The sequence below is a fragment of the Chanos chanos genome, chromosome 4, assembly GCF_902362185.1.
Source record: "Chanos chanos chromosome 4, fChaCha1.1, whole genome shotgun sequence".
NCBI classification, from domain to species: Eukaryota; Metazoa; Chordata; class Actinopteri; order Gonorynchiformes; family Chanidae; genus Chanos; species Chanos chanos.
The window spans coordinates 14624146-14637751 of record NC_044498.1 but is presented as its reverse complement, the minus strand read 5'-3'; the positions used below and the strand labels follow the sequence as shown (position 1 = coordinate 14637751).

The 13606-nt window shown below is 40.0% G+C and overlaps 1 protein-coding gene across 5 annotated transcripts; it reads left to right on the top strand.

Moving 5' to 3' along the window:
* The first annotated feature begins 574 nt into the window (after window positions 1-574).
* On the top strand, window positions 575-13520 carry LOC115809019 (atlastin-2). Of its 5 annotated transcripts, XM_030770469.1 has the most exons (14): window positions 575-641; window positions 6167-6447; window positions 7961-8098; window positions 8579-8683; window positions 8963-9013; window positions 9182-9238; window positions 9430-9522; window positions 9642-9780; window positions 10162-10289; window positions 10381-10437; window positions 10608-10679; window positions 11047-11478; window positions 11706-11720; window positions 11845-12510. In XM_030770469.1, the coding sequence occupies exons 2-14, from the start codon at window positions 6199-6201 to the stop codon at window positions 11953-11955; spliced, it is 1647 nt and encodes a 548-aa protein (XP_030626329.1). In that variant the 5' UTR covers window positions 575-641; window positions 6167-6198; the 3' UTR covers window positions 11956-12510. The 5 variants fall into 5 exon arrangements, with proteins under 5 accessions (XP_030626329.1, XP_030626326.1, XP_030626325.1 ...); XM_030770466.1 differs by lacking the exon at window positions 11706-11720 and having other exon boundaries at window positions 7964-8098; window positions 12431-13520; XM_030770465.1 differs by lacking the exon at window positions 11706-11720 and having other exon boundaries at window positions 12431-13520.
* Window positions 13521-13606: the final 86 nt, after the last annotated feature.

Below are 13606 nucleotides of genomic sequence, written 5' to 3'. Positions count from 1 at the left end.
AAAAGCAAAAACAACATGGCATCCTGCCTTTGCTCATTACTCTAAGGCACCCAGTGAAAGAGCAATGAGAGGAGATGAGGACCTTTCTAAGCTAGAACACTATAATTTTGTCCTTTTGAGCCCTTTATAAAGACTGAAAGGAGACTTATGAGTTGCAGATTTTTGTTTCAAAATGACATGACTTCTATGTGCCTTTAAAGCATAACCAAGAATAACTTGAAGCTGCGTATTTATAATAAACTGTACGTGACATTTCTTGATTTGATCTAACAACAACCATCTAGAAAACTGTACTGAAACAAACCACGAATGACTTCTGATTACGTTGCCACTAGATTAAGACACGCTAATGTTTAAGAAATTCCTGGTCATAAATAGCAGCGTGATGTGTGGGAACTATAATCGATTCGAAACCAATTAAAGATCATAGACTAAACCTCTAGGACAATTCCTGCTTTCGATTTAGGACCTGGCGGAAAAATCACTGGGCTTGAACTTGATAAAGGGGCAAGTGGGGAAACAGCGAGTCCTGACGTCAGGCCAATTTGATTATTTTGAACGGGTCAAGATGGCGGAGGAGAGCAGGTTGAAACATCGAAATCACTCTGGACACAATTGCAAAAGCAGCGTATTTGAAGAAGGTAACATTTTATCATTTAGGAGGTACAGATGTTGAAAATGTAAACACGTAAGAAGAATGGGGTTTTATCCACAAATAGGGTACAAATAACGTCATTACATTTTGGTTTATGAATTTTAGCATTGAGATGGTTTAGCCTAGCGAGTTAGCAGTACAACGTTATGTTAGCTTTGTAGCTGTCATCCAGTCAGCTCTAAGGTTTTTCTTTTTACAGCGGAGTACCAATCCGGCAGAGCCTATTAGCAGTACCAGCTCACCTGTCATAGGGGTTATAGCTAACATTGGCTTGTATTTTAACCTACCGTGTTACCTTTCAAGCGGGATGCTGCAAAGGATAGTACTGCAGATGCTGTGGTATTCGACGTAGTCAACTGACGCATAGTTTCACAAGAATAGCCTCCAAATTGAGAGTGATGTTGTAGATACATCTGACAGTGTAACGCTAGCTAGCATTAATGTGTCAGTGCGTTGGTTAGGTATGCTAACTGAATAGCTACTGTTAGTTTACATTTACAAGGTAGCTACCGTCGGCTAGCCAATAGCCTACGTCTAGGTTGAGCTTGACTCGTTCGCACTCACAGCCATAATGATTCTCGCGCGGTATGACTGAATAGTATGACTGCTATCTTTGCTGACACAGTGCAAGATTTGTCAATTTATCTGTCCTGTCATTTCAGGAATTGTGTGTAATTGTAAGCCATCGACTTATCACGAACAGTGGGTTCAGGTCATTGTCTTTGCAACGTCAACCTGTTCATCCAGTCAGCTACTTTCGGTCATCATGTATCGTTACCCAGTGACTAGCTCCCGCAGTGCTATATAGTGTATTAATATTTCCTGATTTTTTCTCTGTCCCTTTTATTGCTACTGTTTATTCTTCTGAAGAAAATGAAACCATTTCCTTGCCTGTCATTCAGACGAAATGTACCTCCATTTTCCAGTCATAAGTTTTAAAATCATTCGGCACTAACGGCACATGGCCTGTTTGGCTTCCAAGAAAATGTTCTATAAGATAGTTGTAAATTTTAAATACGGTGATGGCATTTGATCGGCCCGTATATCTGTCATAAAAATGACCGTTATCATACGGTACTTAACCCAAGCCCTGCGGCATAATGTATTATAATGAAACAATGTGTAAGGGATGAAACTGAAAGAGTAGTCTCTACAAAGCTAATCCAGGTTTTCTTCAACAGGTTCTACCACTAAAGAGCAACTTTGATTATGGAAATTCTAGTGCAAAATTTCTCATTTAATACATCGAACATTTAGATTTGATCGTGAACTGCAGTTAAAGTGATGGCACTGCACAGGGGTGGCAGTAACATCTTGTTTTTAGTCTGTCTTTTTTTTTCTTTTTCTTTTTCTTTCTTTCTTTCTTTTTTTTTTTTTTTAAGTAGTTGCCTCTGACAGTTGGGGTTGGTACTACAGCATGACGAGAGACAGTATGATGATGAGTTGAAGATTAGAATTGCTTGAATGGTTTGAAATGCAATATCTCCATATGTGGAAGGGTGTCCTCACTCCTTTACACCTTATGAGGAATGGAATATTCAGATGAAAAGTGAAAGAAATGTTCTGGTGTGTTTGAGCATCAGTGATCTGACGGTAATTGGGAGCAAGGAACTCCTTCCTCTAAATTCTCGCATGGTTTATTTCCTTGTGTCGGTTTCATCAGTGAAGACACTGGGTCCGAGTTGTCTTGACCTATCCGGTAGTAAAGCATCTCAAGACATTAGTTAATATTTAGCTGTGTTTGTGTCATACTTGGTCAGAGTGTAGGATGGCTGCAATTCAGGAACATATCATTATGTTACTGTGACAACTGTGCAGTACATGTACCATGATTTTTTTTTTTAAATCTGAGTTGAGATGATGGACTACTGGACAGTGCTTAAGTCTTTTTTTACTTATTTTGTGTAACACTGTCAAAGAGAACAAGATCATCTTAGCTGTGCTGTATCACTGTCATGTAATTTTCTTGAATAAGGGTTGTGCTAACTGACTGGATGCAGTGATATTGTTGTATGATATGTACAAAGCCCTATACTTGCTTTTCAGGGAAGTGCAATAACAGGAATTGAATAGAGAGGCACAGAACATAAGGTAAAGAATGTAGTGTCTAAAACATTATGTTGGAGGTTGAAGTTCAGTCGCTCTGTACTCTCTGTTCTCAGTATGTATGGGAGCCTGCCGAGGCACCAGAGTTTACATTGCAGATCCATTAGATCGGATTTGTCTCTTGACACTGTGATTTCAAATCTCCGTTTGTTTTATTGGAGACAGCTACCTTGGACCTGCACTCATGGGCCACTTTATGAGGTATGCCTACTTTAAAGGTAGGCTACATTATATAGGCATAGAGACTGTAGCCCATCTGCTGCCATCCACAATTCGGCAACAGCCTTCTCTCCTGTTCATCAGTGGTTAGTTTCTGACCCCAGAACCACTGTGGGCCATGTGTTGTTGCAGACTGTTCTCAACACAGCAGTGACCCTGACCTGGTAGTGGTATGGTAGTGGGTTTAGCTGTTGTATAGGTGCATCGGACAGAGCAGCGTTTCTGGGGTTTTTACACATGTCAGTCTCACTGCTGGAGAGTGTTTAACGACCCAGAAATATCCAGGCAACAGTGGTCCTGTGGTCTGAAACTGACCATTGATGACCATGGATGGCTAACACAAACTGTCCGCGACAGAAGGCCCATGATCTTTAAATGTGCACCTACAGGGTTTATCTAAAAGGTAGATGTTTCTAATAAAGTGGCTGGTGAGTGCAAATTATGTTGTGCTATTCTCAAAAAACAAAACAAAACAAAAAAAACCTGTTTATTATCAACATTTTAGGACCTGGGTCCAAGGATATCAATCGCACCAATCTTAGTAAGTTTTAGCTGTATAAGGTTGTTTCTTAATAGTCTAAATGCATACTCTGTTTTATTAGGATGTTTGTAGTCTGACTACAAGACCTTTGTCCCAAAGATTTTATCAGATCTGAATTTTGGAAGCTTTCTTTTTTATCTATGAAAATGACTTGGCAGATCGCATTCACTTGTAAAAGGGCTGGTTATGCTTGAAGAGCCTGTTTGTTTTGTACGTTGGCTTATCAAAAGGGGTAAACCAGCTTCATTTTTTCATTCATGAATTTTGGGAACAGTATCATGTAACAGTACCGAAGGGAAATACCAATAAAAAAAAGAAGTTCCTGAAGGTACACTGCGACCCATTCAACAGAAAGCATTCTTCCCTCTTTCACACAGAAGTAATACCAAATTCACACACCACTTTATCCTTCCTCTATCCAGTGCCATGATGTTTTGCATAATGATACTGGTTTTCTGAGCAGTGCAGTCCAAATTACTAAACAGCATTATCAACAGTAGCCCTAAATCTAGGAATACTTGTGGAGCGGAAGGATTCCTCATTTATTCAGGTAGTTGAACACTTATGTTTTATCAGGCCTGAGGCTAATGTTGTGACAGGTTTACTGATTCTGGTGTTTGTCTGTGTGCTTTTATGGGATGAGGATCCTAAGCAGTGCACGGCAGATGCTGAGCTCTCCTGGTGTGACCTGGGTCGCAGGACCTCTTGTGTGTATTTATAGTGAGACCATAATGTTGTGTTTGTGAACTGGATCCTGCCAGTCCAGCGATCTCACACTGTAGCGCCCTGAGAGGATGTTTACGCTCACACCTCCCGCGTATTTAAATCACACATCACTGTGGTCAGCATGACCTTGTCTTGTCCTAGTCACTTGATTGGCCTCACCAAGTACTTCCCCCTTTTTTTTGTTGCATCTAGCTGGCCTGATTAGCAGTGTCATCTTTGCGTTGAGTAATTGAAGTCGTTGTAGTGGAGATAAGATTTATGATAGCAAGTGCTTGCTAGCTGATTGAAAATTTGGTGCATTATTGTTTACTTTCTTCATACAGAACAGTATGAAGAACAACTAACAATTGAAATGTTTGTTTCATCCCAGTTTTCTTGTTTACACGTGTGTCATCACGGTTTATATTCAGCACTGCACATCACATGTCAGAAAGTGTATTTTGGACTTGTTTTGGGTTGATCCAAATTTGAATTTTTCTTCATAAAAGTTGAGACAAAGCGAGAGGATTTTAAAAATGTTATCAGTTAATGGACAGTTTTGTTTTTTTTTTATTGTGTTTGTTTTTGGAAGGCGTTGTTCTTGCTTTGCTGTGTATAATCAACCATTTAAAATGAATTCAAAACCAACTTTTACCCTTAAAACTTGGTCTAACAATTACCAGTGGCTTCTGCTCCAATTAAGTGCCAACAGAAAAACTTTTGGTGGACTCTACACTGCTAGCTTTCGTAAATAGCATTCGTCTAGTGACCATGTATGTTAATCTTAAAATATTTTAAGATTGTAAATACGATATTCATTTAAATATAAGTTTCTCCACTGCTACTTTGTTCATCCCCTCAATCATTTTTCTTAGGAGACCAACAGGGAACAGTTTGTGCAAAAATGGCACTTTGAGAAAGGCCAATCCCATCTTATCCTTCAAATTCTGCCAAAAGAAGATTGCATTTCTCTGACACATTGAAGTTTAGATGGACATTTGATTGCAGTGCAACTTGGTTACTTCCTAATATAAAAGTTAACTTATAAATCCACAGTGTCACGTAACCTTAGCCTGCAGAATTAGTGTTAATTTTTAAGCCCTCTGTAGCCTCCTAGATTTCATGATCCTGTTGAACTGCCATAGTGAAAGGATTTTTATCTTTATGTCTGTATGGTTTTTCTGTGTAAGCACTATGAGTTGTATTGGAAATTGTCAGCTGATATATGTGGCAGTTGAGTTGAGTGCTCTATTTGTAATGCTGTTCTGAATTCGCTGTCTGTGGCAGTGAGGGAAAGAGGAAACCAGTCATCTAAAGAACAGATGGATGTAAGAGATATGATAGCACTTCTTGTAGGACAAGACACGACATGATCATCAGACAACCAGTCAGACAGCTGCACATAACACAGACCTGTAGGAAAAGCAAACATGAGATCTGTTCAAATAATTGCACTTCTATTTTCAAGTCATTTCTTGTCATGGGTTCATTAAAGCGTCTGGTGTTTCATTCAAATATTTGTTCAAGTAGTCCTGTTAAACTAGGCTATAGAGTTACACAAGGTGTGGAAAATGGGTGTTTATTCTTTCAAACCAAGTTCCCACGCTTATGTTTCACCTAATCCTTACCATGCCGTAACATCAGATCAAGGCCTATTGTATACGAATATTGTAGTCTGGTGTGAGTTTACGTGTTCCTCCCTAATAGCAAATGTAAATGGTGCTTTAAACCATTTAAACCATTAAGGACCATTATAACTTAAAGCCATTATACATTATACACTAAAGCCATTATAACTTATGCTATTTATACCACCTACGCCTCTTAGAAAATTGATTATTTTTTTTACTCTTCTGAAACCTTGTCTGTCTATTTCAAAATGTAGTTTTACATAGGAAGTCCTTTATAATGAACTTGTGTCTGTGTGTATGTTCTGGCAGGAGTGAGTGGGGTGGAGGATGTATCTTCTGAAATGAGCCCAGGTGGAGCCCACACAGAGAGTGATGAGGAGTCCCTGATGGAGGAGGTGGCTGGGCCCATCCAGATTGTGATTGCAGACGAAGACGATCATGAGTTTGCCCTAGATGAGGAGGCACTGGAGCGTATCCTCTTGCAGGAAAGCGTCAGGGACCTCAATGTTGTTGTCGTGTCTGTTGCCGGAGCCTTTCGGAAGGGCAAGTCCTTTCTTCTGGACTTCATGCTCCGGTACATGTACAGTCAGGTGAGTGGTCTAGACCTCAAGGGAACAACCTTCCCTCACCTATGGGATGAGAGAATTGTTCCAGTTTCCCACTTCGCTAGTGAATTTCACCGCACGGAGTCGTCTCTACTTTCTTCGTGGAGCTACATTCAAATGAGGCTGGAGCTCACACCTGGGAGTGCCTGTGAAGCTTTAAGAATAAATCTGTGACTCCTCTTTATGCCTAAATCCGTGTTATGCCTAAAGCAGAATCCAGGGGCCCTCACATGAACACAGCTCCGTCTGCTTGCTGTGTCCATGTGTGCATGAGGTGGCTTATTCTCCCTACACTTTTGTAGGTCAGGTGTCCTGGGAGATGCTATTTTCTGCATGTGTGTTAATGGTGTGAAATGAACCAGTATTTCCTCAATGAGTGATTGCCATGGGTGTCTGTACTTTTCTGAGCGGTTCTTAATCAGTCAGCATAGCCTCTTTCAGACCTGACAGTCTGCCTCTCTGTTTGGATTTTTTGGTTCTGGGGTTCGTCTACAGTACAAAGAGAAGCTGTGGCTCCGCCTCTAATTTCACAGGCGGGTCTGTCCTGGGCCTTGCTTCCTATGCACAAAATCCATTCCTTCTAAAGGTCTTCATTTTCTGTTGGCCAATCAAGTCTCTCTCTTTCTCTCTCTTTCTTTTTTTTTTTGACCTTAGAGAACGTATAGATGTAACTTGTGTGGTTTGGTCTTGTCATGAGATTATTTAGTCAGCATTTCTAGACATTGACGTTTTAAATCACTTGATTACATTACTCAGGCTCCTTTTTGAGAAAAGACTTTTTGTCTGTGCTCTCTCCCTATGGCTACCTCATCAGTTTTGCGTGTCTACTCGCTTAATGGAACTTTAATTGAAACTGGTAGCTGATTTTAGTTTTCATTGGGCAGAAAATGAAAATGAGAGATTATGGAAACTTGGCATGTACTCCTTTGTATAACCTTTGTAACTTGGTATGTATTCTTTCACATAAATTCCAATCTAATGATGGCCTCCATAACTCGTTGGATTGGTTTTAATCCATTTTAGCGGATTTGATCTTTACAATGCCTGGCTTGTTGCCTGCATTTACAGCAACACTGCCTTTTTATTTGCCAAAGAAAGGCGTCTTTTGTTTTTGCCCGTGAGCTCTGAGTAGTGTTATCTTGGGATCGCCATCCAAAATAACACTAATATTCTAACAAACAAAAGGGTTTGAGCCATGGACACACCGTAGGGTCCAAATATACTCTGGACTGTTGTCACTGAGCAATTTGACCTTTTGGAGCTCTCGGTCAGTATCCTGATCTAAAACATACTTAAAAATAGATGGTCGATTCTGTTTCCTCACACTGACCTTAAGCATTCAAACAACCAACATACTATGTTTTTAATGCTTATGGGAAAATGTGGTGCCATATGATATGTTACAAGTCGTTCGTTGACTGTTTAGCGTCAGGAGTGACAGGGGTCTTTAAATGTCTCATTTACACTAACCCTGTTTTCTCCTCCTCCACCTACTCAGCAGTCAACTGATACTTGGCTCGGAGGAGACGACGAGCCACTGACAGGTTTCAAATGGAGGGGGGGCTGCGAAAGGGAGACCACCGGCATTCAGGCCTGGAGTGAGGTGTTTGTGGTGGACAAGCCAGATGGGAGCAAGGTACCAAACAGTCTAATCTACACCTCATGTACTGCATGCTATACAGCAATGATGATGCAAGAGATGAAAATTTCATTTGATTTTACAGTTCAGTTGAGTGCTAATCAGAGATACCAAAACAGAATCAGGAAAAATGGATTCTGAAACTCACTGGAAACTCAGTGCAGTCCTTCCTGTGTTAATATTCTATACCAACTCCTGACATTACTTCCTAGACAGCCAGAATAATGACTACCAATTATCTCAAATTGTAACTAATGCGTACACCGTGGTGATTGCATCAAAAATTATGCTGTTACGCAGAAATGATCCTATTTCGCAGAAGAATTTGAAGGTGAGGTTAAAAAAAGCTGGAGTTCCAAGTTAATAGTCGTTACTTAACCCAGGAGCAAGGAGCATTTATTCGCTTATTGTGTGTGTGGTTTTTTTTTTTTTGGTGTTTTCAAGTGCAAGCGGTCATGACCATCTGTCTCTCTGCAGGTCGCTGTTCTTCTCATTGACACGCAGGGAGCCTTTGATAGTCAGTCCACCATTAAAGACTGTGCAACCCTTTTCGCTTTAAGCACCATGACCAGCTCTGTACAGGTGAAGTTTTTTGCCTTGCTGCTGATGTCATTTCAGTGATTTGGCTTAAAAAACAGCAGTGACTGGGACTGTATCTGCCACTTATCAATAGTGTTTTTAGGGCAGTACATTTTACAACATGTTGTTAAAGATGGCATTGTAATGTTTAACTGCAGTTGCACTCAGTACAAACTCTCAATAACATAATCTAAATGTATGTTAATCATGACGTTACTGACATGACATTACTGCAGCCAGGTCAGTGGAACTTTTTTTTTTTTCTCCCGCACTCTTCTATAGGTTTACAATTTGTCCCAGAATGTCCAGGAAGACGACCTTCAACATCTTCAGGTAAGTATCAGTTATATCACATGCATCATGTTCATTATAGATTCCCCATCGAGCTCTCTCCTGTACAAATGACTTTGACTGCTTTTTGCCTTGCAATGCATAAGACTGACCTTGACTTCTGTGGATGTTTGTTAAGTAACTGACATAGAGGCCTTGTTCTCTCTCTAGCTTTTCACAGAATATGGAAGGCTTGCAATGGAAGAAATCTACCTAAAGCCGTTTCAGGTAAATTTGTCCTTCACAGTGTGACATAGTACATAGTAGGTTGTTATAGTGCAGTCACTTCACTTTATGCCCCCATTGTAATTATTTTAAAAGAGTTTTGGCATTTCTGGTATATGTTATGAACTCTAGACGTAATGAACATGTGTTTAGCAGATGTTTACGGGGTCATTTTTTTCATTCCCTCCATACAGACACTAATGTTCTTAATAAGAGACTGGAGCTACCCTTATGAGCATCCCTATGGTCTGGAGGGTGGGAAAAGGTTCTTGGAGAAAAGGCTGCAGGCATGCTGCATTTTCTTATCTACACTAAACCAAGCTACAAAGAACCACAGCAAATATAAAAGAACACCTGTAAGAGTTGAGTTTGGATTTTTCTTATGGTGCCGTCTTGCTGATCTTAGGTAAAACAGAACCAGCACGAGGAGCTGCAGAATGTACGGAAGCACATCCACTCCTGCTTCTCCAACATTGGCTGCTTCCTGTTGCCACATCCTGGTCTCAAAGTGGCCACAAACCCCCACTTCGATGGCAGATTAAAAGGTAGGAGTACACTGCCTCTCACAGGCAAAATGCCTTTACTGCAGTTTGCAGTACATCTGGCATATTAAGACAGGAGAGCTTGCATGTAAAACAGACATACTTTTTGTTCCAAATTTACATGAACTCTTAGCCATGTCATCTTTATCAATATTTGCTATATACAAATCCCAGTATTCAGATGAGTCAGTGTATCAGTACTGGAACAGTGAGATTAAACTGTGACGGTGTTACTTTTATCGATCTTTTGTATATTAATGATCATTAATATGTTAATATATTAATATGATTGCTGATATTAAGGATAGGGTATTCATTTTGAGCAGTCACCATTTTATGTTTAAACTAAATCTTCTTCTGCTGTTCTGCTTTTTCCACACACAGATATTGATGATGATTTTAAAAAAGAGCTTGTGAATCTTGTGCCATTGCTGCTGGCTCCAGAGAATTTGGTGGAGAAAGAAATTGGAGGATCCAAAGTAACATGTAGAGACCTTGTACAGTATTTTAAGGTAAAACTGTCCCTTGGGAATTTTTCAAAGGCCAATGTTCACATCTGTTAAAACCTTACCACTCTGATGTTTTTTTTCCCCTCTGTCTTAGGCCTACATGAAAATATACCAAGGAGAGGAACTGCCACATCCCAAGTCCATGTTACAGGTATGTTTGCTCTTAGGGTGTAGTAGACAGTCTGCTTTAGTCATTTTCCTTTTCGTGAGATCATTAGGTTTGTTTACATCATATTTTAATGATCAAGGTTTAGCTTTATAGTTTTGTTTATTGTTTTGTTTTGTTTGTTAAATTAAATTTGCGTTTTGAATGTCTCCTAGGCGACAGCTGAAGCCAACAACCTTGCGGCAGTTGCAGGAGCAAAAGACATTTACAACAAGAGCATGGAGCAGGTAGGGATGAACAGTTCAGTGTTGTCTGAGCCCTTTGTTTCAACCTGTAAGACAGTGTGGTGGGTATTGAGAGTTCAGAGGTGATTCAGGTGCTCTTTCAGGTGTCATCTTTAGAATGACAACCTTTGAGTGTTTTGCACTCATTTTAAAATATGTTATTTATCCAAATTTGTTCTTGTCTTCTTTTGACGTTTTTTTTTTTTTTTTTTTTTGAATAATCCTCAATAGTTGTTAAGACAATCTGACACAAATTATGCTTGGACCAGTCATCATACCTCATCCTGCAGTTTTTAGTTTTTGTACACTTGTATTCTTATTGCAGATGAAATGTGACCTGGTTTTAACCCTTATTGCTCTGTTCATCCAGGTGTGCGGAGGTGACAAACCCTACATCGCCCCCGCTGATCTGCAGCGGAACCACCTCGAATTCAAGCAGTGCTCCGTGCGTCATTTTCGCTCCATCAAAAAGATGGGAGGCGAGGAATTCTGCCGGCGCTACCAGGAGCAGCTGGAGGCGGAGCTGGATGAGGCCTACGCCAACTTTGTCAAGCACAACGACGGCAAGAACATTTTCTACGCCGCCCGCACGCCCGCCACGCTCTTTGCCGTCATGTTCGCCATGTACATCATCTCCTTGGTGACAGGCTTTGTGGGCATAAACTCTGTGGCCACCCTGTGTAATTTGATCATGGGCTTGACACTAGTATCGCTCTGTACCTGGGCCTACGTCAAATACTCAGGGGAGTTCCGTGAGGTGGGGAGCTTCATCGACCAAGTGGCCGAAACCCTGTGGGAACAGGTAGGTGTCTTTAACGCTCCGTAGCTCTGACAGTATAGCCCCCTTTTTCCGTTGCTGTTTTTCCTCCTCTAAATAGTCAACGCGGGCCATGTCCGATCTGTCACTTTCAGGTCTTTTCGCTTCTCATTGACACTTTGTCTGTGCCTGAATCTACCAGACTCCTTTTCCCTTGTCTGTCCCTCTGTCTGTGCTAATCTGTCAACTTTCTTTTCACTTTGTGCTAACAGAGGACTCCAAGAAAGGTGAGACATTGGATGGCAATACCGCCCTCTTGTGGCTGCTGCAAACCAGATGCCATTTATGTTCATTTTTCTTTTTTAGTCAAAGTTGGCCTTGTCACTAACACCCACTAATTACTTGTTTTAGGTGTTCTCCAAACTATTTGAGGTTGCAAGGAGTAAAGTCACGTTGGGTACCCTTCTGCCAGCACAGCGAAAGAGACTGTCCTCAAACAACAATGTCAAGAAGAAAAACTAGCTGCTACATTTTTCGCTGTGTTTCAGAATACATTTTTAGGACTACTATATCTTTATTAGTTCATGGTTTCGGCACCATGCTGGTCTAGATTTAAGAGAAAAACTTCAATGTATATCTGGTTCATCACTTGTTCTGAATGCAGGATGGCACTTCCTGATTTTTTTTTTTTTTTTCTTTTCCCTTCTCTCCTTGCTAATGGTTTCGTGAGGTTAAAATGGCTGCTCTGTACACAGAACTTTAAAGGATTCAACATTTACATTATGTGTTATTAGTAAGCATTGAACACCTATGATTGCATTTATTTTGATCGTGAATTACATGAAAGCATGAGTGAATCATTCTGTCCTTATAGTCTTACGTTCCTAACCTTTGTCGTTTCCAAGCTTTTTTTCCTGTCTCTCCCTTTGGGTTTTTTTTTTTTTGGTCTCATCTTTTCCCATCTGTTCCCTTTCTGTCTTTCATTTTCTCTCTTCAGGTGTTGAAGCCACTTGGTGATCAGTATATGGAGGATAACATTAGACAGAGTGTGATGAACTCCATCAAAGCTTGTTTTACTGAGCGGGTAACTCAGCACGCCAAGTTAAAGACAAACTGACAGTGTCCTGCTTGTTTTCATAGAACCAAAGTTTACACCAATTATTTTTTATTTTTTTTTTTTAGCCTAGTTACTGTAGTTGACCTCTGTCTACTGAATGCTTTTCTCCATCACGAAGCTGGCACTGGAAGCCACTTGACTGACAACCTTTGATTTGAGAGTGACACTATCCTACTTGCTCACCACACATTTTTTTTTTTTCCCCTCGTGGCCAAACGGAGAAAAACCTTTGTAGTTGATGGAGAAGGTACTTGCAGGTTGTTCACTGAGCTGTATGTTGATTGTGCTTGGAGAAATGCAGCTACGAAACTGTAGCTGTCTTCTCCTCAGGTTTTTAAATCACAAACTTTTCTTCTGTCCTACTTGTTGGACAGATTCTTTGGAAAGAACCACTGCTTTTTATATGAAGAACTCATTTTACTTTTCGTACGTCCTGCAGTATTAGATTTGTCTCTGCAAATTCTGGAAGTCCTGTGCTGTACCACTACAGTACAAAGGGGTACTTATTAGCATTCTCCAGCTCTTATTTACGCACTTGGTTTTGCTATTTCCCAGCTGTATAATAGAGTTATAAGATGCTTCTTTGATAATTCCATCCAGAACATTACAGCCAACATATGCTATTCTGTACAGTTTAGATTTTTTTTTTTTTTTAAACTTGTCACAAATAGGGCATGTGTATGAAATATATATGTATAATTAAAATTTTCTATACCTTTTTTGTAGCTGGAAGAACAACGGTTTTGTGGTAGGCCAACGTGCGGTTAATTTAAAGGAATGCTTTCGTGATTTGTGTACTTGTCAATATCTTTTTCTTTTTTCTTTTTTTTTTTTCCCCCCCTCCCTTTTTATATTCATCAAGTAACCTGCCTCGAACACTGCGATTCCACCCTTGATGATGGAGCATCTGAAATGTTTAGAATCTTTCATTTGTTTTTGATTCATCTTAAAGTTATTTTTCTTTAATTTATTTTTCAATATAAGATTAAAATGAACCTCTGTACATTAAAAGTATGTGTTGATTGAAGTGACTGAGTCGATTAAAAAAAGTACAGT

Bases quoted from the DNA above. Each gene is read 5' to 3' on its own strand.
- LOC115809019 (XM_030770469.1), top strand. From the start codon at position 6,199: ATGAGCCCAGGTGGAGCCCACACAGAGAGTGATGAGGAGTCCCTGATG. The intron at 6,448-7,960 runs GTGAGTGGTCTA...CCACCTACTCAG, and splicing joins TCCGGTACATGTACAGTCAG to CAGTCAACTGATACTTGGCT. The intron at 9,014-9,181 runs GTAAGTATCAGT...TTCTCTCTCTAG, and splicing joins ACGACCTTCAACATCTTCAG to CTTTTCACAGAATATGGAAG.